Here is a 24672-nt window from a genome sequence, read left to right as displayed (position 1 = left end):
TTTATTTATTTTCCTATGACTTAACATACTTTGCTGAAATGTGAGGTGGGGATGTTAATACAATAGAGCTGCAGCATCACCTGGTGGGAAAGAAAATTGGAGATTGGTGATAAATATATATATATTTGATTTAATCTTACACATTAACTCTATTTAAATCAACTCATCTGCATACTACAGAATGATTTCCATGCGGTGACATCTTCGAGATTGTTTAATGTCAGCTGCAATGAAGAAAGATCTAAGACAAGTAAGCCTAGTTGTCTATGATCATATTTTGCCGAAGATCCAACAATTTCTGAGTTGCCTGGTATTTCAAGAGTAGAAATATATTACTATTTCCACTAGTGTGACTCAAACTCAGTCCTGTTTTTGTTTATCACATGAAGGGTACATGTACAACATGCCTCAAATTAAATCTATATACGAATTCCTACTTTGAATTTCTCAGTTAAAGAAAAACATTTGAAAACTTAACCTACCATCCTTGAAAGAGAATACGTCGAAATGTCAAATTGTATAGTAAAAATTGAATAATCCCAAAACATTTTGCACGTCTCTATATTTCATGAACAAACAAAAAATGCAGTTTCACAATAATTTTTGAGATCTTAAGTATATCATGTTATTGTATTTGTATAGTTATTTTTACTATGACTAAACATACTTTTCCAAGATAGGGGGTGGACATTTTTTTGCAATTTAGCTCTGTATTATCCAGTAGGTAGTATGGCAAATTTTGTGTAGTCTAAGTGCCCTCGTTAAAGTTCATTAGTCGGTCGAAATTTGTAGACCACAGGAAACCCAGTATATGTATTGTAGTTTGCTGTATTCGAAGTGCCCTGATTAATGAGCTCACATTAAGTAATGACACTGTTACATACCTTTAGATATTTCTGACAAGGCATTGTAACCTTTGTCATCTGTGGTTAGAGATTCATAATTTGCAGCACCACCTGGTGAGAAAGAAAATTATTTACTACCTGATACCTATCTAACAATTTGGCAGCGTCCTGGGGTATGATGAGTGATTGGAGGATGAGACCAATTCCAAACGGGGCACCATAATCACAACAGGCTGGTCTGGTTTTGTTTGTTGATTGTAATTTCCTGATGTCGGCTAATAAGTGTGCTTGACCCGGATTTACGAACCCGTGTATTTAGTACTTTGCGTGGAAAAGTGTTTTGATCAAGCCCATTGCGAGAATTAACTTGTAGATCACAAGGAAACAGTTTTGTGGTTTTGTTGTGATGTCCCCTACTAGATTAAACGGTTACCAACCTTTCGGTATTTCCAACGTGAGCGTGTATCCATCGTCATCTGTGGCTGCAGCTTCACATTTTGCAGCACCACCTGGCGGAAAACATAATTGAACATATAATCATGTTGCACTTAAAGTTCATGTATCAACAATTTTCAACTAAATTATCCGAATACCTACAAGAAGTCTTTCGTGTGTAGGTCGTCAATATTAAAAATGGTAGTGGCTATGGTATTTTCGAGGGACCTGTTTAAAAAAAATGGCAAGTGATTGTACTAGACTAAATTTTGTTTAAAACCAGAAAATATTCTCAGATTTCTTGTAGGATTTCCAACAATCATCATTATTTCCCCTTTCTGGACTCAACGTGGTGGTGGTGGTGGTGGTGGAAAGGGGGGTACCTAAGGCATATTTACCTATGGTTGGTCCTGATACGTTAACATTTCTTGCATCGGTATTTGTCGCTTTAACTTCTGTTCTTGTGGTATCACCTGGTGGTAAACGTAATGAACAAATTAATTGTCTGACAATTATTGTTTCTACCGCTCTATGCATTGTCTCCGAGTAAATTGACATTCGTTAGCCATAACTGATACGCTGACCGTGTATGTTTATATCATATACGATTGATATAAATCCCCACCCTTTGGGAGTTAGACAATGGGATTTTATAAGGGCGGTTATTAGGAAGGCAAACACGAGACTTGACGTGTGATAGTGCAGTTCAGAAAAAGATAAATCCCCCCAATGGAAGAACCCCCACCACCAACCCCCATCCCCTCCTCTTGGTCAATTTCATGGGGAGAGGATGAATGATTATTTTTTCTCTTCCCCTGTTTACCCTCTTGCCTAAATAATAATCACTTGTAGTCAGGTTGGTCTTATTTTTTTTGTTAATGTAATAGACGACTATCAAATTATTCCATTCCTAATCTGCGGGCACAATTATAAACCCGGAATGCAAATTTTTAACTGTGGATATTATATCGATATCAAGAAAGAGAAAGTTGTGTTTTTTGTTTTCAATTTTTAAGCTGCTTATTCAAGAGTTTAAAAAAATTAACCAATGCAGTCTCACCAAACAACAAAACGGAGTCGGCTCTGGTTAATAATCCAAGTACTACGGCAATAGGCATGTTTCGCTCATCAACGTTGAAGTTGATCTGAGTCATTAATGCGAATGTTTATCTGATTTTCACTTTAGTCAAATAAAAAAGTTGGGAGAAAATAGTTTAAATATATTTGCACCATTTGATCCCTATGACCCCGAAGAAGATACTAAAAGGAAATAAAGGTTTATAAATCAAGAACAGTTTATCCCTGGTAAACCACTGGCCACACGAACTAATTTTATAAATCGAATCCTATTCGCGAAATGTTGTACACGACATTACTGGTCTATGAATACATCCAATGAACCAAAGATCAAAATGTTGTATCATGGAGGAGAATATCAATGATAAATGACACTCAATATCAGACGCAGTTCAGTTTTGTGTTCAATATCATACCTTGTTGATTCCGTCTCTGCCAGGTGACCACGCTGCCAAGAATTCCGGTGACAAACAGAAGAAGGGTAACGGATACAGCCAAGATTAGAACGGTTAAGTTGACAGGTGTCGGGGGCTCTGGAATTGAACAACGTAAATCACTGAGATCACACGTTCTATATTTAAAGTTATTATCTTGAAGAAAATCATATCATCATTGATATAATACTGCTGAGGTACTCTTTCTGAGAAAGCTTTTTTGTTTTCTGTTTGTTTTTTTTGTTTTTGTTTTTGTTTTTTGCTTCTTGTGAGGCATAAATACATATACAAATGACTGATTTCCTCATGAATCAACACTTACCAATCGTTCGTGTTCGTATACTTATCTCCGTGGAATCCCCCCTTCCTACTTTGTTGGAAACATTGAGTCTGATGATATAGTAGGTTGAAGGTGTCAGACCAACTAGTGCGTGCTTCATCAGTACTCCCTGACCTTTATCGCAGATATTCAACATGTCCGTTATCCATTCGTCTCCAACTGACATCACATCAACATGGAACAGCTGCGAAGTTCCACCGTTAAATCCAGATGTCCACATGACTTTGACATAATCGTATCCTACTTCTGACGAACGGAAGTCGACTGGTCTATCAGGTACTGGTACGCCTGTAATGATAGCAATGAAGGGATATTATGAACAGACGGTGTGGGGAGTAAATACTTCACAAAAATAGTTGTGTTAACTTTATATTTCAGACATCAATCTTAGTGCAATACCTTTAAATAATTAGCGACATGATGGATTCGTACAGCGTGATTAATTTTCACAGTAATGGTATAAAGGGAGTGTTTTACGGAACAATATATATATAATATTTTATCGCTATTGCTGAGAACATTGTTAAGTCAATCTTTCTTTGAATATGACATTCAAATATGCTCCACACACAAGGTATTTTAAAGCATTATATTTACATGTTGATAACGTTACAATTATCATCGTATGGCACATGAATGCTGTTTAATGGTCGTACAAATTGGCCAAATCATCAAACACATATCTATGAAAAAGAGTGTACAAGAATAAGAATAATTAGACACTTATGATACAAAATAGACAAGAAAGTTGTGAATTATTTATACACTTCCATCCAGTTAATACTTGAGAACGCAAAATTCGCAACAGAGTTGATCCCAGAAGAGGTAGAGTTTAGCATTTTTTGTCAAGACATGGATAGAGCCATCCTATCTTATATAAAAAAAAACTGGTTTGATAACTCTTCGTTAAAGATAATAAGTAGGTAGAAATACTTCTAATTAAAATATTTTGATAAGCCTGTTTACGTGTTTTTGGCTCTATGCATTCCAACATTAACCATAATGCCGTTCCTTCTACTCTTCGCCACAATAGATTGTTTAATGTTCCTTACCAATAGCTTAATCATATATATATATATATATATATATATAGCTCCTAACCAAAACTTATGATCAAAACTGCCCGCTTTGCTGATTTCATCAAGCTATACTTATTTTATCCTATCAAACTATTTTGATTACGCAGGGTCCGCTTATTCCAGTATTAAAAAATACAACTGTTACAATCCAACACACCGATGATGAGATTAATGTTTTGCTGTGACTTCATTGTATTGTTGCAAGAACGTGTGATCTGTCATACCCTAGGAGTTGACAGACATATCACATTCTTGGTGAAACAAAGAAATCTTGAGCAAATAAAATAGAAGAGAAAACGGTAAATGATGGGAGAAAATGCATAAAGAATGTAACTGGAGATGGTCAGATGTTTGAAGATATCGTTAACGTCATTAGTCGGTAAAGTCAAGTGTTATTGTACATGTTCAATTAAATATCATTATGGGCACCAAATTTTCTCTGTTAATATTTTGTAAGATGTGTGTATGTAATGTTAATTAAAGGTGATAAAATCAAACCTCTGCTGATTAGCAACGTCTCAAGCAGAGGGACATATACAGTAACTCGAACTGGTTATGCATGTGGAGCTGTGCGAAATAAACTGGACACAATATTTTAATGAAAGTAGTTCTTATTTACAGCTGAATGAGTTTTGTTTCGTTAATCTTTTAGGCTACAAGTGTACAGTAATGTAATTGGAAGAATTGTTTAGACATCACAATGTGGCCTACGTGTTTGAGTTGCGCTCAAACGTATTTATACTTCACATTCCATGAAGATATTTTCCGCAGTTAAAAGTACTGTTTTTATGATCCAAATGATAACAAGTTTTATCCAAGCATCTATAGAAGTGATTTCGTTCACTGTGTCAGCGTCCGTTGATCAGGTCACTGTGAGTTGATGATGTCCCTGTGAGTTACCGGGCAATGATGTCACCAAGCGTTAACCATGTCATTGTGAGTTTATCTGTCATTGGGAGTTAATAGCGTCACTGTGAACTATGAAGTTTACGGAGTTGATCAGACCACAGTGAGAGCTAACTAGGTAACTTAACTAAACAAGTCACTGAGAGTCAATAAGGCCACTGGATTAAGGTCATTGTGTTCTTAAGTAAAGTGGGCTAAATAAGCCACTGGGGAGTTAATGAGGACACTCTGACTTCTGATTTCCTAAATACCTAGAATGAAGCTCAATTAACTAAATGAAATGCTGATCAAGAATCATCAAACAAGCAAATACCAGGTGAGTGATGCAGGCCAATTTGGCCTATTGTTTTCTAGATCAGACCCAACATCAAATCGGTACAACTCTAAAAGGGACCAACAGTAACCTACATGTGAATATTGAGAAAAATCTGTCCAAGGCTTCATAAGAAATAACAATGATTATTAACAGATGGAAGGACAGACAATGGATTTAGGGAAATTTGAATAGCGGACACTTTGATAATGTTGGACTATTAAGTTGGTGGATTAAAACACTTTGAATAAAAGCATATAGAGTAGAAATTTCTGAGCAAAGCATAACTTATTTAACGAACATACCAACAGTCCGGACACTTATCTCCGAGGAATTTCCTTTTCCAATTTTGTTAGAAACATTGAGTCTGATGATGTAGTCAGTGGAAGGGGCGAGTCCCTCAAGTGTGTGTGTCATCGGTACTCCCTGACCTTCATCAGAGATATTCAATGTGTCGGTAACCCATTCTTTGCCGACTGCCATAATGTCAACATGGAATTGTTGTGGATTCCCACCGTCAAATCCTGGTGTCCACATGACCCTGACATTATCAGACCCCACATCTGATACACTAAAGTTGACCGGTCTATCTGGTACATCTATAATGCAGGGAAAGCAACAAAGGTACGTATGGTGATAGGACAAATATTTTATCAATTTTGGTTTCTCTCAAATTTTAGTGCAATACCAAATTTTAACAGATTTGCGCAATGATGAACTGGCACACCAATTTTACTTGCTATGAAAACATTATATAGAAAATTGAAGTAAAGCAATCAAAAATTAAGCAGCAGTGCTTCCAGTACCACTTGGAAGTACACATACTATAATATTATAATTAGTAAGTTATTGTAGTGTTCAGTGTCCTTTTATTTACATAAAACTGGCAGCATTTTTTAAATAGTGAAGCATGCAAATTTTTATTTGCATTATGAGAGTAAACCAGGTCACTGTGAGCCAATCAGGCAGCTGTGAGCTAATCAGGTCACTGTCAGCTAATCAGGTTTTTGTCAGCTAATCAGGTCACTGTGAGCTAATCAAGTCACTGTGAGTTATCAATAGGCACACTGTGAACTAATCAAGTCACTGTAAGCTATTCAGGTCACTGAAATAATCAGACCATAGCGTTCTTAATAAGGTTAAAGTGAGCTGATAAGTTACCAATCAAACCGTCTGAGTCATATTGCCGTGGTATGAATGAGGTCACTGTGAATTGATCATGTTGCTGTGATCTGAATTAGGTCACTGAGAGTTAATTAGGATACTGATAGTTAATTAGGTCACTGTGCGTTGATTATGTCACTGAGTGAATTAGGTCAGTTAATTAGGTCACTGAGAGTTAATTAGGACAGTGATAGTCAATTAGGTCACTGTGAGTTAATTATGTCACCGAGAGTTAATAAGGTCACTGAGAATTAATTAGGACACTGAGTGAATTAGTTCAGTTAATTAGGTCCTGAAGGTTGTTCAATGCAATATCAGCACCAACTCAATATGAAAGGAGACTCTTCCTCAAAAGTTAAGTTAGATGCAGCATGCAAACAGTAATGAAGAAAACATATAATTCTTGACGGATATTTTTACCTTCAGGACGAATCTGGAATGTGACTCTCAATGCCCCTTGTATACCGTTAGTGATGTTAACGTGATATTTTCGGTAGTCGTTCACAGACCTGACCTGGACATTTCCCCTGACAGTATACGTATAGTTGTTGTTTTGTAGAACAGAATGGCTCCTCACACCATCGGACCATTGGCCAGTTGGCGCTGGGTTTGCGATCACTGTGATATTGACTGAGATGGTCTGATCCTTTCTTCCTGCTAGTCCAATTCCATGGTTAGTAGATCCTAATCTTCGTGGGACACCTACAACATTAACAAATATTTAAGTTGTGTTTGTATAGATCCCCCTGAACCTTAGACTGTTCACTATACCGATTGAATATTTGATCTTAAACCTTTCAAAATCACAGTCATAAGGTTGGTGTTTTATAAATGACAAAATTTATCATAAAATTGTTGCACAATTTTCACGAGGACACTATTTTATCAATTGATAGAAGTTGATATATTTATATTGCCATTATAAACACATTTCAATGAATTAACCAACAACTCATGATCAGATTTTGAAAATAATTTTGATTAAATGAAACTTTTCGATTGGAGTATTAAGTCAGCATCCACATCAACGGAATTTTTCTGGAATTCAAGGATAATTAGCAACACGTTTTAAATTTAACTCAAGAACGTCATCATACTTACAACTGACTTGAAGTCCAAACTGTCTCATCTCGGGATTGACATTACTTCTAATCTGAGTGACGAAGTTGGTCGCCCTGACGCCATACCTTCCTGTGTCGTTACACTGAAGATTCTTTAACGCCACTTCATATCTTCCACCATTGTCAGAAACTGTACCCATCGCAACTGTTTTGTGGTTACGCATTAAAATTACACTTGAATTTGGGTTACTGACAACATCAACACTGAGCACCAAACTGAAACCTTCTGCGATTCTGATGTCGCTTGTTCCGACTGGTTGATATGTATCAGCTTCGTCAAGGTACCTCAGCGATGTGACATTAGGCGGAACTGAGGACAATTAAAGTGAAGTTGATGAGTCAAACATTTAAGGATAAGTTTCAATTCTGTTCATGTTATGGACCCATATTTTGCAAGCAAAAGGCCTACAAGGCTTCTTTCTCTGAAGTAGATGTTTCATCAATTATGTCAAAACCAAAGCATTTTCATTCATTGGTAATTGATTGAAACATTTATTGTTTGATTGAAAGAAAATGAACAAATTTAAAGGAAATTTTTCTTATTTCTATATACTTGATTACATCTCCTTTGCCCTACCCTTCTGTCAAACTACCCAACACTTCTGTAACACTTTGACCAACCCCTCTGTCACAATATGACCAACCCCTCTTTCATATCGGCTGCCCATCTGTTGCACACTGTCCTACCCGTCAGTAATACTGCGTAAACCCTCTGTCACACTCTGACCAACCATTCTGTCACACTAACAAACCACTTTGTCACACTATGACCAACCCCTCTGTCATATCCATCTGACCAGCCCCTATGTCACACTGCCCAACCCCTCTGTCACACTCTGTCTAACCCTTCTACCACACTTTGACCAACCCCACTGTGACATCCATTTGACCTACCTCTTCATCACATCCTTCTGACCAACCCTCCGTCACACCCATCTGACCAACCCCTCTGTCACATCAATCGGACCCACTCGTCTGTCACATCCATCTGACCAACCCCTCTGTCACATCCATCTGACCAACCCTTCCGTCACATCCATCTGACCAATCCCTCAGTTACATCCATCTGACCAACCCCTCTGTCACATCAATCGGACCCACTCGTCTGTCACATCCATCTGACCAACCCCTCTGTCACATCCATCTGACCAACCCTTCCGTCACATCCATCTGACCAATACCTCAGTTACATCCATTTGACCCATCCCTTCCGTCACATCAATCTGACCCATCCCTTCCGTCACATCCATCTGACCTACCCCTCCGTCACATCCATCTGACAAACCACTCTGTCACATCCATCTGACCAACCTCTCTGTCACATCCATCTGACCAACCTCTCTGTCACATACATCTGACCAGCCCCTCTGTCTTATCCATCTGACCTACCCCTCCGTCACATCCAGCCGACCAACCCTGCTTCACATCTATCTAACCAACACTCTGTGACATCCATCTGACCAACCCCTCTGTCACATTCATCTGACAAACCCCCAGTCGCATCAATCGGACCCACTCCTCTATCACATCCATATTATCTACCCCTCAGTCACATCCATCTGACCAACCCCTCCGTCACATCCATCAGACCAATTCCTCAGTCACATCCATCTGGCCAAACCATCTGTCACATCCATCTGACCAACCAATCCGTCACATCCATCTGACCAACCCCTCTGTCATATCCATCTGGCCAATCCCTCAGTCACTTCCATCTGATCAACCCCTCCGTCACATCCATCTGACCAACCCCTCTGTCACATCCATCTGGCCAATCCCTCAGTCACTTCCAACTGACCTAACCCTCTGTCACATCCATCTTATCTACCCCTCTGCCGCTCCATCCGACCAACCCGTCTGTCACATCTATCTGACCAACCCCTCTGTCACATCCATCTGACCAATCCCTCAGTCACATCCATCTGACCCACACCATGAAGCCCTTTAGCCAACATTCGTTTCATGCAGAAACCATGTGTTCAAATACCTGAAAACTCACTTCAATCATGAAACATCCATTAAAAAGAAAAACTCAAACACTAAAGATAATTTACTGTTTGAAGTCTTCACGAAATTCCTCCATGTCACTGAAAATAAATCTTACAAGCTGTACTCAGACGTCGGTAACATTCGATTGGAAATCTTTTTCTTTGGAGATTATATCCCAATTTAGCATAATTAAATTGTTCTAATGCAAATAATGGGACATAGCATATTTCAGATCTTTTCCCTTTAGAAATCTTTACCCAGCTTGATATTAACCAATCATAAACAGCGTAACAAAAACAAAACAAAACAAAAATATTGGTATCATGGACATATATCATTTAAATTTTCTTTATTTGTCACATGCAAACACTTTCATTCACGTAGCATACATTAACGACAAGACAGCGTAATTTGCATAATTAGTTTTTTTCATCAAATTAAGATAAATTAAAGATGACTTGGTACACTGCATAAATCATAGTTGATCATGTATCCAAAACAATCGTTATATTCAACCTTTTCATAATTTGCTTTTCCAATTGGTTTGTAATTTTATTAAATAATTATCGTGGATTTTGTTCTTTATTTTCAAACTTCAGTACGCTTCTTGCCATTCAAAATTAGCCATTTCGTTTGAAGCATAATTGTATTACATTGTTTATTCATATGTTCATTACACTGAGACGGCAAAGATTCCTTCTTTTTATTGAATTAGAATATTACTTGATATGTACATGTACAATATTGTTGGGAGACATTCATTAAGAATTTTTATTAACCGGAAATTATAATAATTCTTTTCATGTTTTCATTATTGTTTTGTAACTATTTTTTTAAACCCTGATAGAAGGGCCTCTCTGAATTTTGAGAATGTTCATATCCAGCATTATATATTTTCTAGCTTTTCTAGTAATTGTTGTGATGAAATGAAGTTATTTTGTTCGGCATTTTACGTGTGTTTTATCTTTGTTTTCCACTCCTTGTCCAATATAGAAGTACACAATGTAACTTTTAGAAATATTGATAACAAATTGTAACTGTCAAAATCCCTGTTGGTAATTTTCGCAAATCTGACTAAAAACTTATTGCGTAAAACTAAAGGGACAAAGGGAAATATAATCATCAAGTTTGACATATATCTTCATGGTGCTTCTCAAGAAATAACAATAACAAAACTTGTTAATATCAAACATGGGTGACTAGACCTAATCAGATTAAAGCATTGAATAAGCACAGCTTTAGATTAAAGTAAAGGTTAAGAAACCTTGTTGGAGAACTTCTTAATAAATCGCGATAAATATATCAACTGTCAAAATCCAAGATGGCTACCTGTCGGCAACTATATTTTACAAACCAGACTCAAAAGTCAACAGGTGCAACTCTAAAGACGACCAAGGGAAACCTACATGTGTACTTTCAGAATTGCCCCCCTTTGACCCCCTCAGTAATAATATCATATTGCGCTAGGATCAGTTTATCAATCTTGAAACATGTATAATGTTCTAAACTTAATTAAAAACAGATATAATCATGATCATATTTAAATGAAAACAGGAAAAGAAACTATTGTCTTTGTCTGAGTCTCATGCATTAGTAAAGGAGAGCTAAATAATAAAATTCTGTCACTCAAGCTTACAAATTTTTTCTCTACCCCTAGTGGTTCACAGCCCTCCTCAGGTTCTGTATACTTACAATAAACTTCAACAGTCATGTTCTTGGTCACTGTCAGTGCAGGGAAACCTGCATCTGCCAACACTCCTGCTTCACAGGTGTAAGTTACCTCCCTTGTTCTGGGGACATTACTGTCCCTCAACTCCAGCTGATTGTTAGTGGTCCTTTGTGGTGATATCAATGAGGTGCCTTGTCTCCGCCACCCCATGGCACATGGTGGGTTACAGTCAGTTTTACAGACCACAGGACCGTACACATCGCCCCAGATCAATGTGGACCGACCTTTAGCGCCCTCTATCGTTATAAATTGAGGCCCATCTGTAAGAGAATTGATCCCAGATGTAAATCTATTGTGAAACAGTGAGGTCAAATAACTGCTATGCGATTTTTGTTTTTCACAAATATGTTTAATAAAGCAGAATACCAAGGAGAACCCCGTGGTCAGGCAGGTGAGTCCCTATATCTGTTTACGTCTGATCGGAGAATCAAACACCAGTCACTAAGGTGAAAGCGTTAAGGACATTGCAATCCATAGGTCTTGGGTTTGACCCTTAAATTTGATTAATCATGTGCTTCGTTACAGTCAGTCATGCTCATTAATTATTGACAGCATAATTTAAATGTGGAATTCAGATTGTATATGAATTGTGACAAGTTCCATACCTTCTTTCACCCCCTAACATGCCAACACGGGAATTTCCGATCGTTTGGCGGCTTAAGCATCTTATCTACAGGGTTGAGATTCCTCTGTCGCACTTCCATGGGGGTGAATGTTTATTTGTCTCTTACCCTGTTTACCCTCTTATGTATTAAATGCGGATGTTACTTCAATGCAAGGAAATGTTGATGTAACGTGATTGAATTGTAGACATGACGTCATTGTATTGTTGCAGTGACGAAATGCAATTGTTGAGAACATGCAAAGACCAAGCTAAGGTGAGTGAAGAAAACCTTGTGGATACCCTGTTGAGGACAAGAGAAAATTTGTCTAGTATTGTAATCTGTGCTGTCGTGGTTTTGTCCTTCGACAAAATCCTTTATCCTAATTGCTTTGATAGCATGATTTATATGATGGCTCCAGTACATAATGTTTTTCAGTAAGAAAGTCATAGTCAAAGACGCCAGGTGACCAGGGAGGAAATCTCATCACATTTAACACGGTGAGCTAAAAATCTGCTGGTTCTCCGTCAGTTTTGTTTTTATTAATATTATAATTATTTAATTATTCTTAACTTTTTGGCATCGGTATCAGACCATCAGATTGATAAAAGGTGATTATGTATGTACATGTGGAGTGCAACTGGACGTGGTAGCAAGCAATTTACTATCCGCACTTAAGACCTAATATTTCTTTAAGATATTGATATTATGTGGCACCAATCAGAATTTATAAAAGCTGATAAATCAAAGATGTTTAAAATCCTCTGGCTAAAATCTTTACACTAAAAAAGCTCTATAAGATTACACAAATAAAGTACCGAGAACACCAGTGTCTTTGACTGTACATTTGCGTTATTCATTGTGAGATTAGGAAACATGTTGATAGGTTGATTACGGTACTTTTAAGAGTTCCTGTATGTGCCTCTTTCATAAAATTACATCAATATATCTTTATTCCCATTCATTTTATTAAAGTTCATTTTTGTCCTATTGACTAAGTTAAGATGTTGTGTAGTTTTAAAGAATAAACTTTAAGCCAACCCACACGGGCACAAATATAAACTATAATTCATAACTTCTTACGGATTGTCAATTTTGGTGCTTGCATGGACTGGTGAAGCCAAGTCAACCTCGTGCAAATGAACTTATATTTACGTTAAACAAATTAAACACTTCGCCACCAGATTACAAAATTCGGTCGCAACGGTGTGACTAAGTATGTCACTTTGTAACATTGCTATACTTATCGTACATGTGTGCACAGTAGTGGAACAGCCGACAGTCAGCCATTCTCGTCGCCAAGGCAACACAGAATATAGTCCCATAAGGTAAAATATTTATTTATAACAAATATTTATGATATTGGATAATAAAAAGTTAGCAATACTCATATAAATACTAATTCAAAGTGCAGTGTTGACAGTATAGTATGTGTGTGATTTGGTCACTCGAGAAACAGGGACTCGGTTAAAAAATGAGCAAGACGACAGCTGTTCAGTGAATTTGAGTTTATATACTCCTTAAAGCCTTGAAAAGGGGATTTTTGTAAGGTTTTATAATTTAATTAATGTTGGATTTTTAGTCTTTCGATTATTTATAAATGTCATATGTTACTCAAAATTTAGCACCGAACCCCTGTGACCGTATGTGATGCAGTCTAATAGCCGGGATATGCAGAGCTCCAAAAAAAGTGTAATAATGTGGATTTTAGTCGCAGGTTAGCGGATGATGTACATGGTGTTATTAAAATACTGGATTCCATTGCCACACTGGCATTTTGGGATGTAAATTCTTATAATAGTAAGAAAAGAAACATTGATTTAAAAATCGCGGTATTCGACGGCCGGAAACGTGTGTCCTCCATGTGTTTAGATTGAGTCAAATTACGACAATCATGTGTCCCTGTGCTCGATATAACATACTGCTGCTACAGTCTATTTGTTGTTGTTAAATAATGTTAAAATTGAGGTTTATTTTCTCTGACCACTAAAATGGTATCAAGCATGACATTCAAGATACAGATAACGTTATACCTACTGCACCACGTAGGTCATGAGCTCGGTGCTATCGGGAGTGTCAGTGTTCTGTCAGATCCTGTTTTCCAAACTGTCTGCATTATACTGGCATTTTTATTAACACATAAAGCGGCTATTCCACTTGTGTTTATATACTTTATAACAATGTTACACAATTCACAAAATGAAAGTGCATTAAAGTCTGAGGCGGTACAGAACTCGATCGCCATTGTTAACTCAGTGAATGTATTCACACGCCGGCAAGAAAGTGATTCGTTTCTCAGAACAGAAGCACGCTACCCAAAATCTTCAACGGGAAATGAAATGATCTGAGTTTAATATGTTCATTGAGGCGGAGCGAAGTGAAAATGTAAATATTAATGTATGCAAGTACTGTACACCCAGTTTTTACCCTCAGCAAGGCCTTGCTGTACGTTGTCACTTCAAACTTGTTTGTATTTTATAATTTCCAATATGTTTGTTTTGTATAAGTATGCATGTTTCACATCATATTGTCCACTTGCCCCTTCGTGGACCCACTTTATTGTTCAATAACAAATTCGAATTTGAGTTTTGAATTTGTAAGTATAAATATAAGTTATTGCCCTTGTTTGGAACTCTCCACTATTTTTTGATAAAAACGTCAGTTCATGTGGCTGTCGGTGTGTTGTTTAACACGCCTATACACTAATAGACAAATAGTATTTTTTTCAACAACCTACGTGTTTGTAAGCTTACAATTCTTACGCCACTAGAGTATATGTGTATGTTTCCTGATATATCGTCTGGTTCCGGGTTCCAAGTAGTGATGATTAGTATGTTCTCTTTTGTTCCGGTTTTGGCTTAGTTAAGCGGTGTGTCCATCACATCAAGTGTGTTTGTGATTTCTATCACTTTCAGGCGTGGTGGCAGCGCTATATATGAACTCATATCTTCCGACGAACGTATGAGGATTAAAAACGTCCACGCGGAATAAGGTAACAGTCTAAAATCACATCGCAGTATCATTTCTGACGTGGAACGCGCTTGATAGGGTGTTCCTAATGAGTGTCCTGTGAGGAATGAGTGCCCAGTGAGAGTTTTTGCACGCCCCGCAATTCGTTAAGTGATATTAAACAAAAAAATCTGTATCATACAGATAAACATCGACCCCATTAACATGCGAAATTTGACTTTGATTGGACATGTGAATATTACGCATTTTAACGACATAGTTACGGTACAGTGCACATGCGAGTGTCCTGTGAGGTTTTCGCACGCCCTGCAATTCATTAAACGATACTTTAAAATCATTTTTTTTATGTATCATACAGATGAATATTGATCCTATTAACTTGCAAAATTTGACTTTGATTGGACCAGTTCATAACATGCAAATGAAACGGCGAAGACGAAGTAACGGTGCCATACATATGCGAGTGTCCTGCGAGGAATGTGACCTGTGAGGAATGAGTGTCCTGTGAGTGTTTTTGCATATGGCTAACACGAAACAATGGTGTCTCACAAAAACTGAAGCAATCAATTCGTTCGAGAATTGGAGGCAAAACCTCGTCTATACACTTTCGCTCGATCCAAACTTCGCTCCGTTTCTCGTATATGGCATCTGATGGCAGAATAAAATGAGAATGGCACAACACAGGGGCTTTGTAGACGATGGCGAGGAGGTAGCCGAGAGAAGGCTTTGCACCCTTGAGCAAAAAGTGGGAATATTGGAACAACAGATCCCACTGGATGATCAAACGCTTATTCTGGAGCAACATGCCTTCAGCGAGAAGTCTACAACCCCATCGGGATTAACTCCTAAGTGTTTTACGATCCAGGTTGGCGATCTTGTGTACCTCTTTTCTGACAGGAACAAAACAAGGGCGCGAGACCGTTATCTTGTGGAGGGAGCATGGTGCAACATTCAGAAGTTTGTTGGCAACCAGTGCGGCCAGCCTCTTATCAAGTAAAATGTACTGACTGTTGCAAAGTGGCCAATACAAGTAGAGACCCTTCTCTGCTAAGCTCTTCACTACCAAACGGGTCTACTGATGACGAGGAGGAATCGACAGTCCCTCAAAAGGAAGCTCGTACACCTCAAATCCCAGCCATCCCCACAGTGATCTCTGTGCCTCCTCAGCAACCTATACTGACTAGTGATGATTCTTGTGATCCTTAACCGAATGATGATGACAACAGTATACCGGTGCCAACATCCCAGGAAGTCAATCCTGAACCTATCATAACCTTCCGTTCAAGACGCAGTACCAATCTCCCTAAACGATATGATGACTTTATTATGTACAAGTGAACGATCTAGAGCTGGGTTCTGTAGCGTCTGTGTTCATTACTAGATAAACATTAATTAGATGAACGTGAAAATGATACGGTTCTAACTTAAAAATTTAGTACTTATAGGAGTTTTGTATTAGTGACTATGGACACACTTGGTTAAACCCAACAAACCTTTTATTATTTCAGGTTATAATGATAATGTACATTGTGTTATACTCACAGCGAGGTGTTAGTCGGAATTCTCGACTTGGCTCTGAGGTTCGTCCACTGTGTCCATGTCCAGTCTCCAGAGTCAAACATGTATATCGGTTATACTTGTCTCTCATTAGTACTGGATTGATAACGAGGCTGGTGCCTTGGAAGGAGAATCTGCCGCTATTTAACTCAGTTCCGTTAAGTTCCCATGTAGATGTTAAAACCAGCCCGTGGTTGTCAGGCTTACTACGTGAACTTGATGAACACCACAATGTCACAGAGCTGTCGGTAATTGGGAACTGAGATGAGGGAGTAATTTGTGGCGCTGTGGGTAAGACTGAAAATCAATGATGACAAATATAAATTAATTGATTTTTATCTCAAAAATTGTTGAGGTTCCCATTCAGGTGTCAAATTATAGCTTAGTTGAACAGAAATAATATAGATAAATATATATATATAAATATATCTATATAAAATAGCAACACAAATGACGAAGGAAGACCATTATCTGTCTCGTGCACTGACCGGGCCTCGAACTCGCCATCTGCGGCACCCAATCGCCTAGCCAGAATTATCCGCAGCTTATACAGCTGCGCCATATTAACGTTCTTAAAAAATAATGTTTCAATGACGCAGTGATGGTCGGCCCGATACCCTGACATGACCATTGTGGAAGTCGTCTATTAGATGATATGAATACCTGGATTGCAATGTTTTTACATACACGGATACGAATTTTACATAATCCCGGTCAGGGCACGAATCAAAAAGTTGTCTTCCTTCGTCATTTGTGTTGCTATGTTATCAATGTATTAATTAGCATGATGTATCATATACACTATGTGTTGGTGATCCGAAGATATAGATTTGAATTTCCTGTCGTAGTTATATAAATATATCTTACATACATCAGGTGTTTTGCTTAAATTGCCTGTAAATCAAGAAGCTTCAGTATCTTAAAATACAAAAGACATCAATGTAGAGATGTTAAGTGCAAACAATTAATAGGTGGTCGTATGATACAAGGTAAAGACCGGATGGAACAAATTATATGAAATTTTACTTACTATAGCGGTTACACATGTATAGAAAGCAAAATATGATGCCGATCTTAAATGTAAAAATCCCATTCCTTTTTTGAAGGGATTTGATCTCAATACTTAAGCATTGATGTCATTCTTTTTTAGTTTCATTGGGGTATGAACACAATATTTGTAAACTGTATGAATCATTGTAGCGGAATCTTAAGCTTATAATTAATTTTTGAAATCGATCTCCAAAATCAAAACATATGTTTTTTGTACAATTTAACTGATCTAATAAGGGATTATGTTTCACTAATCAATACGCAACGTCAATGGCCTTATTTTGACATCACCTTTTTTGCGCCATTTTCATATTTTTTCATAGAGGAGAAAAAAATCTCAACCAATCAAAAAGCCGCACTCTGTACAAAACAATGGAAAATTAATCAACATTTGATTTAATTATTTTGGCAAAACACTATGATAACTAGACCTTGCCCCCGATATTTTAAGAATTCTATCCATGCTTTCATTATTGTTTTGTAGCTATATGTTTTTTAACCATGATAGATAATTTTGATATCCAGTCACATCTATTTTGTTATAGGTGACATGCTTTAACCCCCATCTTTAGAATGGTTGAAAAACTGTACAGTGGAGGAAATCTCCAGACAAAAAGTAATAACTTTTCTGAGATTAATGGAATCAAGATGTCTCTCAGTGAAACACAGCTCTTACAGTTACCAAGCCTATCAACTGGTAGAAAAATGTAGGAGAAAGTCTGTAGACAAAAATCAAACACAGAGCAAAAATAGTCAAATCAAATTTCCTAAAACACAACTACATATCATAATTATAAGGTGGTACACCTTATAGTCATGATATCTCAAACTTCCCTTGAGATGAGTCAATAAATGTAGAAGATATCTGGACAAATATAAATTTACGCTAGTCAGACGGAAAACGACATACATAATACTTTGTTGTTATATAATTGAATTTATTCTGTCATCAATGTGGGGGGGGGGGGGGGGGGGGGGGGGTGTCCTTCAAGTATCAAACAAGTATGACTCACCAGTAACTACCAATAACTGCCAAAGTATCAAACAAGTATGACTCACAAGTAACTGCCAACAAGTATCCACCAAGTATCTCCCCTCCACTTATTTGTTTGCTGTAGTAATAACCAGCATGTGCCATGTCCAGGGAATTAATTGTCAATTCAGCATTTGTTGAGGTCAGTGTGACTGTTACATCATCCTTTGTTTTGTTGTAACCATCTTTCTCGTCATAAAATTCGAAAAGCCTATCCTTATCAAATTCAATGGTTGATAGTTCTTTATAAGGTGGCTTTGGAAGCATCAATGTGATCCTAGTACCTATTTGTCTGTATTTGGTTGTGACTGTAACACAAGAATAATTGTGGTCAATACAATTCACCCTTTTGACATGAGCCTGTGACATTGTTTCATTGTAGACTAGTTTCTATCATTAACTTGTGCTAATATGAAGCTAAAACAAAATCCTATGATAAATCAAATTACTCAATTAATTAATGTTACAATAGGTTAATAAAATGTCCGATAAAACGATAATTCAATATGATGTAATCTGATTACGGATATTTTTTGTTGGCTTTTGTTTGATTTTTTATTTTTTTTTTCTTTTCTGTTTTTGCCTTTTTTAACAACAACAACAACACATATATTGTGAAAAAAAAAAAAAAATGCATATTTTTTCCCTTAATAAGCAAGTGTTATTTAGTAAAGATAGGGTACTTTTATTATTGCCATGATTAGAGAAACACAATTTACATTAATAAAAGTAAAAAAAAAAAAAAAAAACCCAATTGACTCATTTTTTTCCCTTTCTGTTTCGACGAAAACACATAACTAGGCTAATAAATAATTTGTCTCAGAAAAAAACAAAAAAATATGATCAAGAATGGTAATTGAACAAAAATCCATTACACCTATATAAATATACAATGATAGATTACACTTATACAATGATAGATTACACTTATACAATGATAAATTACACTTATACAATGATGAATTACACTTATACAATGATGAATTACACTTATACAATGATGAATTACACTTATATACTGATGCATTACTCTTATACAATGATGGATTACCGTTATACACTGATGAATGAAATATATTTCTTGCATATTTTCCTTTGTCATATTATTTAATTAAAGTAAACATAAAAATTACTCAATTTCTGTGTTTTGATTGAAAATAACTACCTTGTTTGTAAAGTGAAATTCTCAAAACTTAATCTAAATGTAACATTTTTCCCAATATGTCAGTCTTATTGAGAATCTGTTTTCTATTTTCAAATCAACAATACAGCTATATTTCAGAATTAGAACGTCCACAATTGAAGAGTGTGTTGTGAAGTACATTGTGACTAACTACAAGTTGGTTGGTTAGACTTAAACCGTTTTAAAGCAACATACATAAACATTAAAATTTCAAATGATAAAGAGGCATATGTCCCTGCCACTGTCAGTAATGTAAGAACATAGTTTCGCTGTTACCAGGTTTTGTCAAAATATTAGGGAACACATCCTCCCTCCCCCCTCAATTGTTTGGCCTGTTAAAATGGCTCTGAATCAACAGTGTCAAATTACTTCAAAACGTAATATTAGAACAAAGTAAACAAAGTACAGTATTCAGTAATCCCACTCCAGATAGTTTTTGAAGACCATTTCTTGAAGTAGTTGCCTTTATCTAACAAAAAGTGTGTCCAGATTTAGAGCCCACTGATCTCACCTGTGCCTCCTTTACTTATCATAGTATGAAGAGACTCACACCCAGGTATGACAGGCTACAGTTAATACCCACGCCCAGGCGTGACAGGCTACAATTATTACTCACACCCAGGTATGACAGACTACAGTTAATACTCACACCCATGTGTGACAGGCTACAGTTAATACTCACACCCAGGTGTGACAGGCTACGGTTGATACTCACACCCAGGTGTGACTGGCTAACGATGACACTCACACTCATGTGTGACAGGTTTATAACTAAAACTGACACCAAAGTGCTAATGGCTGAAACTAAAACATACATCCGAGTGTGTCAAGGATATATCTAAAACTTAACTCGAGTATGACAAGGCTATAGCTAAAACTTACACTCGAGTGTGACAAGGCTATAGCTAAAACTTACACTCGAGTGTGACAAGGCTATAGCTAAAACTTACACTCGAGTGTGACAAGGCTATAGCTAAAACTTACACTCGAGTGTGACAAGGCTATAGCTAAAACTTACACTCGAGTGTGACAAGGCTATAGCTAAAACTTACACTCGAGTGTGACAAGGCTATAGCTAAAACTTACACTCGAGTGTGACAAGGCTATAGCTAAAACTTACACTAGAGTGTGACAAGGCTATAGCTTAAACTTACATCTGAGTGTGACAAGGCTATAACTAAAACTTACACTCGAGTGTGACAAGGCTATAACTAAAACTTACACTCGAGTGTGATAAAGCGGTGTCATGTCGGAAGTCAGGTTGTCTCTTGAAGGAATTGTTCCATTTTGAAAGCACTTGCGGAGTGGCTAGAAAATATTTCCGCCCCTCGGGCTGTTTCTATACCGGTAAGGCGAGGGATGGTTGTTAGAAACCTCGTAAGTAGACACGGGAGAAAAGGCGGGTGGTTATGATTTAGTCTAGATGACCAGACAAGTGTTTATACATGAAAAACTCACACTGTGCCTCGCGGGTATTAGTTTAAACAATATTTTTTATTCGTTAATCAAAATAATCAATACATATACAAACATTTTTTTTGATAGAATGGGAATCCAGCTTAATTCCTTTCCCATTTACATACAAAGGTAAATATAAATCTTTAAACTGAAACACCTTACATCAATATGAAATGAAATAATGATATTTATTGGTTACAATTAAAACCAATATACATATATGCATGTGGTGACTAGAATTAATAGTAGAAATAAAAAACAGTGACACCTGTAAATAAAATTACTTTATAGAGCTACGTATAAATGTATGTCTTCGATAGATGATATTGTTGGTTCAAAAATATCAGCTAAAACGTTTACTTAGCTTAATATAGTTTTTGTACTGTCAAGAATATTTGATCATTTTTCTATATTGAATAAGTATCATTTCCCCAAAGCAAGGTGTTTTCAGTTAATATTATATCTAACTGAAGTAAGGTATCTTGTCTGATAATGTTGTACTTGTCACACGATAGTAAAAAATGGTAAGTACTTTCTACTAACCCACAAGAACATAGTGGACTTTCCTCTAAATTTCTTATGTATAAATGTTGATTAAGATTACTACATTTGAGCCTTAATCTTGTATGTAAGATTTGAAGATTTCTATTTCCAATCTTAAAATAATTGGGGATTATTAGTTTGTCCTTTTGTAGAACGCATTTGATTAAACTGACAGACGGATTTTCTCGAATATCAACTGGTAATGCATTCCATAACTGTATTGAGGCATAATGAGGTTTTGTAAAACTGGGTTCTGCAATAAATCGAGAGTAAATTATTTGAATTTCGTGTATCATGCCTATGACTATCTTATACTTTACCTGAAATAAGATCTGATAGATAAATTGGAGTTTTCTTGTGATACATTTTATGAAACTATTCAATTTTGTGATTTTCCCGTCTTTTAGATAATTTTTCCCAGTCCACATCTTTATACCAGAGATTTACACTAGACAATTTTGTAGCACCTGTAACTATTCTTGCTGCTTCTATTTGAATGTTTTCTAAATTTTGATATAAATAATTTGGTAAATTATCCCAGACAATATCAGAATATTCTAAAATCGGTCTAATAAAAGCAAAATATACTGTTTGGAGAGAATTCCTATCAAGGGTGTTTTTTAAATTTCTTTATACTGCTAGTCTTGGTGATACTTTTTTCAATATATAGTCAACATGTTTCTGCCATGTACCATCGTCAGATATCAATACCCCTAAGTGTTTATGAGATTTTACACTAGTTACATTTATATTGTTCATAGTGATAGGATCATATATACCAGGTATAGTTTTCCTGCTAATTAATAACGATTCTGTCTTATCTGGATTGGATTTTACTAACCACTTATTTGCCCATATATGTATTTTCGAAAGATCATTATTGATAGTATCGATAGCGAGAGTGCGATTTTCGATTATTATATACAAGGCTGTATCATCAGCAAATAATTTCATTTTACAATTTATGTCATTCAAAATAACATTTATGTATACGAGGAAGAAAAGAGGTTCTCAGATTGAAACTTGAGGTACATCTGCTTTTATATTTTGAGTTTCCGAAGAAATACCATTTATTACAACCCTTTGACTTCTGCCAGATAAATAATTTTCACACCAAGCTAGTAATTTCCCAGATATGCCTGATTCTTTCAATTTATGGTAAGACCCCTGTGCCAAACACGATCAAAAGCTTTACTTATATCACAAAATACAGCAATAATTTCTTTACCCCAGATGTGAAGCCTGATTGACAATTTGTAAAAAAAATGTATCCCTAAAAAAATTGTAAACGTGTTTAAAAATACACCTTTCCGTTAATTTGCCAACAATACTTATCAAAGATATGGGTCTATAATTTGAAACAGTAGATGTATCGCCTTTCTTAAAAACTGGTGTAACATTCGCTATTTTCCATAAAGAGGGATAAATACTGAGTCAATAAACTTGTTAAATAATTTGGCCAGAATTGAAAAAAAAAAAAACAAACAAACAAACAAACAAACAAACAAAACAGACTGTTTTTCATCAAGGGTATTTACATAACAGGGTAATGTTCTATTAGAGTCATCAATAGTAGATTGACTAATAAAGTAGGTATTACAAATATCTGCTTTTTGTTTATTGCTTTTTGTTCGTTATCTCCATAGAATATATTATTATGTATCAGCGTTGGTATATGAGATGTTTTGGCTGAAAAAATTGTAAAAGTGTTTATTAATTTCCACCAGTCTCGTGTCGATGTAGACATACCTTTTATCTTACCGGTTAACTTAAAAAAAATTTTTTTTTTGCTCTCCTAATAGCATCAACAAATTAATTTATTGCCTGTCTAAATTGTAGCCTATGATATGGATTTTGTGTACTTTTAGCATTTCGATGTAATTGTTTCCGAACCCTTATTAATTTTCTAACTTCATTATGCATCCATAGTGGTTCATTTTGCCTTATTGTTACAGTTTTATTAGGAATACATCCTTTTGCAATGATCAAAATTATGGAATTAGAAGAAAACAGCGAATTCATCAATTGTTATTTTTTCAAGTGGACTAATCCAGTCTATATCATTCAACCTATAACAAACATTTTATAATCACCATACTTATATAACCAAATATGCCTTGCGATACTCATTAAAAGTATTAAGACTAAAATCTGAAAAAAAATGTAAATAGGACAGTGATATCTTGTCTCAGCAGGTAAAAAGGTGTAAATAGGACAGTGATATCTTGTCTCAGCAGGTAAAAAGGTGTAAATAGAGCAGTGATATCTTGTCTCAGTAGGTAAAAAGGTGTAAATAGGACAGTGATATCTTGTCTCAGCAGGTAAAAAGGTGTAAATATGACAGTGATATCTTGTCTCAGCAGGTAAAAAGGTGTAAATATGACAGTGATATCTTGTCTCAGTAGGTAAAAAGGTGTAAATATGACAGTGATATCTTGTCTCAGTAGGTAAAAAGGTGTATATAGGACAGTGCTATCTTGTCTCAGCAGGTAAAAAGGTGTAAATATGACACTGATATCTTGTCTCAGCAGGTAAAAATGTGTAAATAGGACAGTGACATCTTGTCTCGGCAGGTAAAAAGGTGTAAACAGGACAGTGATATCTTGTCTCAGCAGGGAAAAGGTGTATATAGGACAGTGATATCTTGTCTCAGCAGGTAAAAAGGTGTAAATAGGACAGTGATATCTTGTCTCAGCAGGTAAAAAGGTGTAAATAGGACAGTGATATCTTGTCTCAGCAGGTAAAAAGGTGTAAATAGGACAGTGATATCTTGTCTAAGCAGGTAAAAAGGTGTAAATAGGGCAGTGATATCTTGTCTCAGCAGGTAAAAAGGTGTAAATAGGT

The 24672-nt window shown here is 36.3% G+C and overlaps 1 protein-coding gene across 2 annotated transcripts in view; it reads right to left on the bottom strand.

Annotated features, from left to right (window-relative positions):
* The window catches only part of LOC117315989 (nephrin-like), a 402896-nt gene extending 383950 nt beyond the window's left edge, over window positions 1–18946 (bottom strand). Inside the window, exons 1-11 of one of the 2 annotated variants that reach the window (XM_033870469.1) lie at window positions 18671–18946; window positions 16547–16858; window positions 11396–11692; window positions 7695–8024; window positions 7014–7295; window positions 5735–6028; window positions 3114–3419; window positions 2774–2890; window positions 1679–1753; window positions 1283–1354; window positions 885–956 (exon numbers count right to left, since the gene is read on the bottom strand). In XM_033870469.1, coding sequence (XP_033726360.1) covers window positions 885–956; window positions 1283–1354; window positions 1679–1753; window positions 2774–2890; window positions 3114–3419; window positions 5735–6028; window positions 7014–7295; window positions 7695–8024; window positions 11396–11692; window positions 16547–16858; window positions 18671–18911 — 2398 coding nt within the window. In that variant the 5' untranslated portion in view covers window positions 18912–18946. The remainder of the gene's footprint in view (window positions 1–884; window positions 957–1282; window positions 1355–1678; window positions 1754–2773; window positions 2891–3113; window positions 3420–5734; window positions 6029–7013; window positions 7296–7694; window positions 8025–11395; window positions 11693–16546; window positions 16859–18670) is intronic. The other variant, XM_033870470.1, reaches the window with a different exon arrangement.
* Between the last annotated feature and the right edge of the window lie 5726 nt (window positions 18947–24672).

The sequence above is a fragment of the Pecten maximus genome, chromosome 17 (assembly GCF_902652985.1).
Source record: "Pecten maximus chromosome 17, xPecMax1.1, whole genome shotgun sequence".
Classification (NCBI taxonomy): Eukaryota; Metazoa; Mollusca; class Bivalvia; order Pectinida; family Pectinidae; genus Pecten; species Pecten maximus.
Note: the sequence above shows the minus strand (reverse complement) of the source record. Positions and strands in the feature narration are given on the sequence as shown.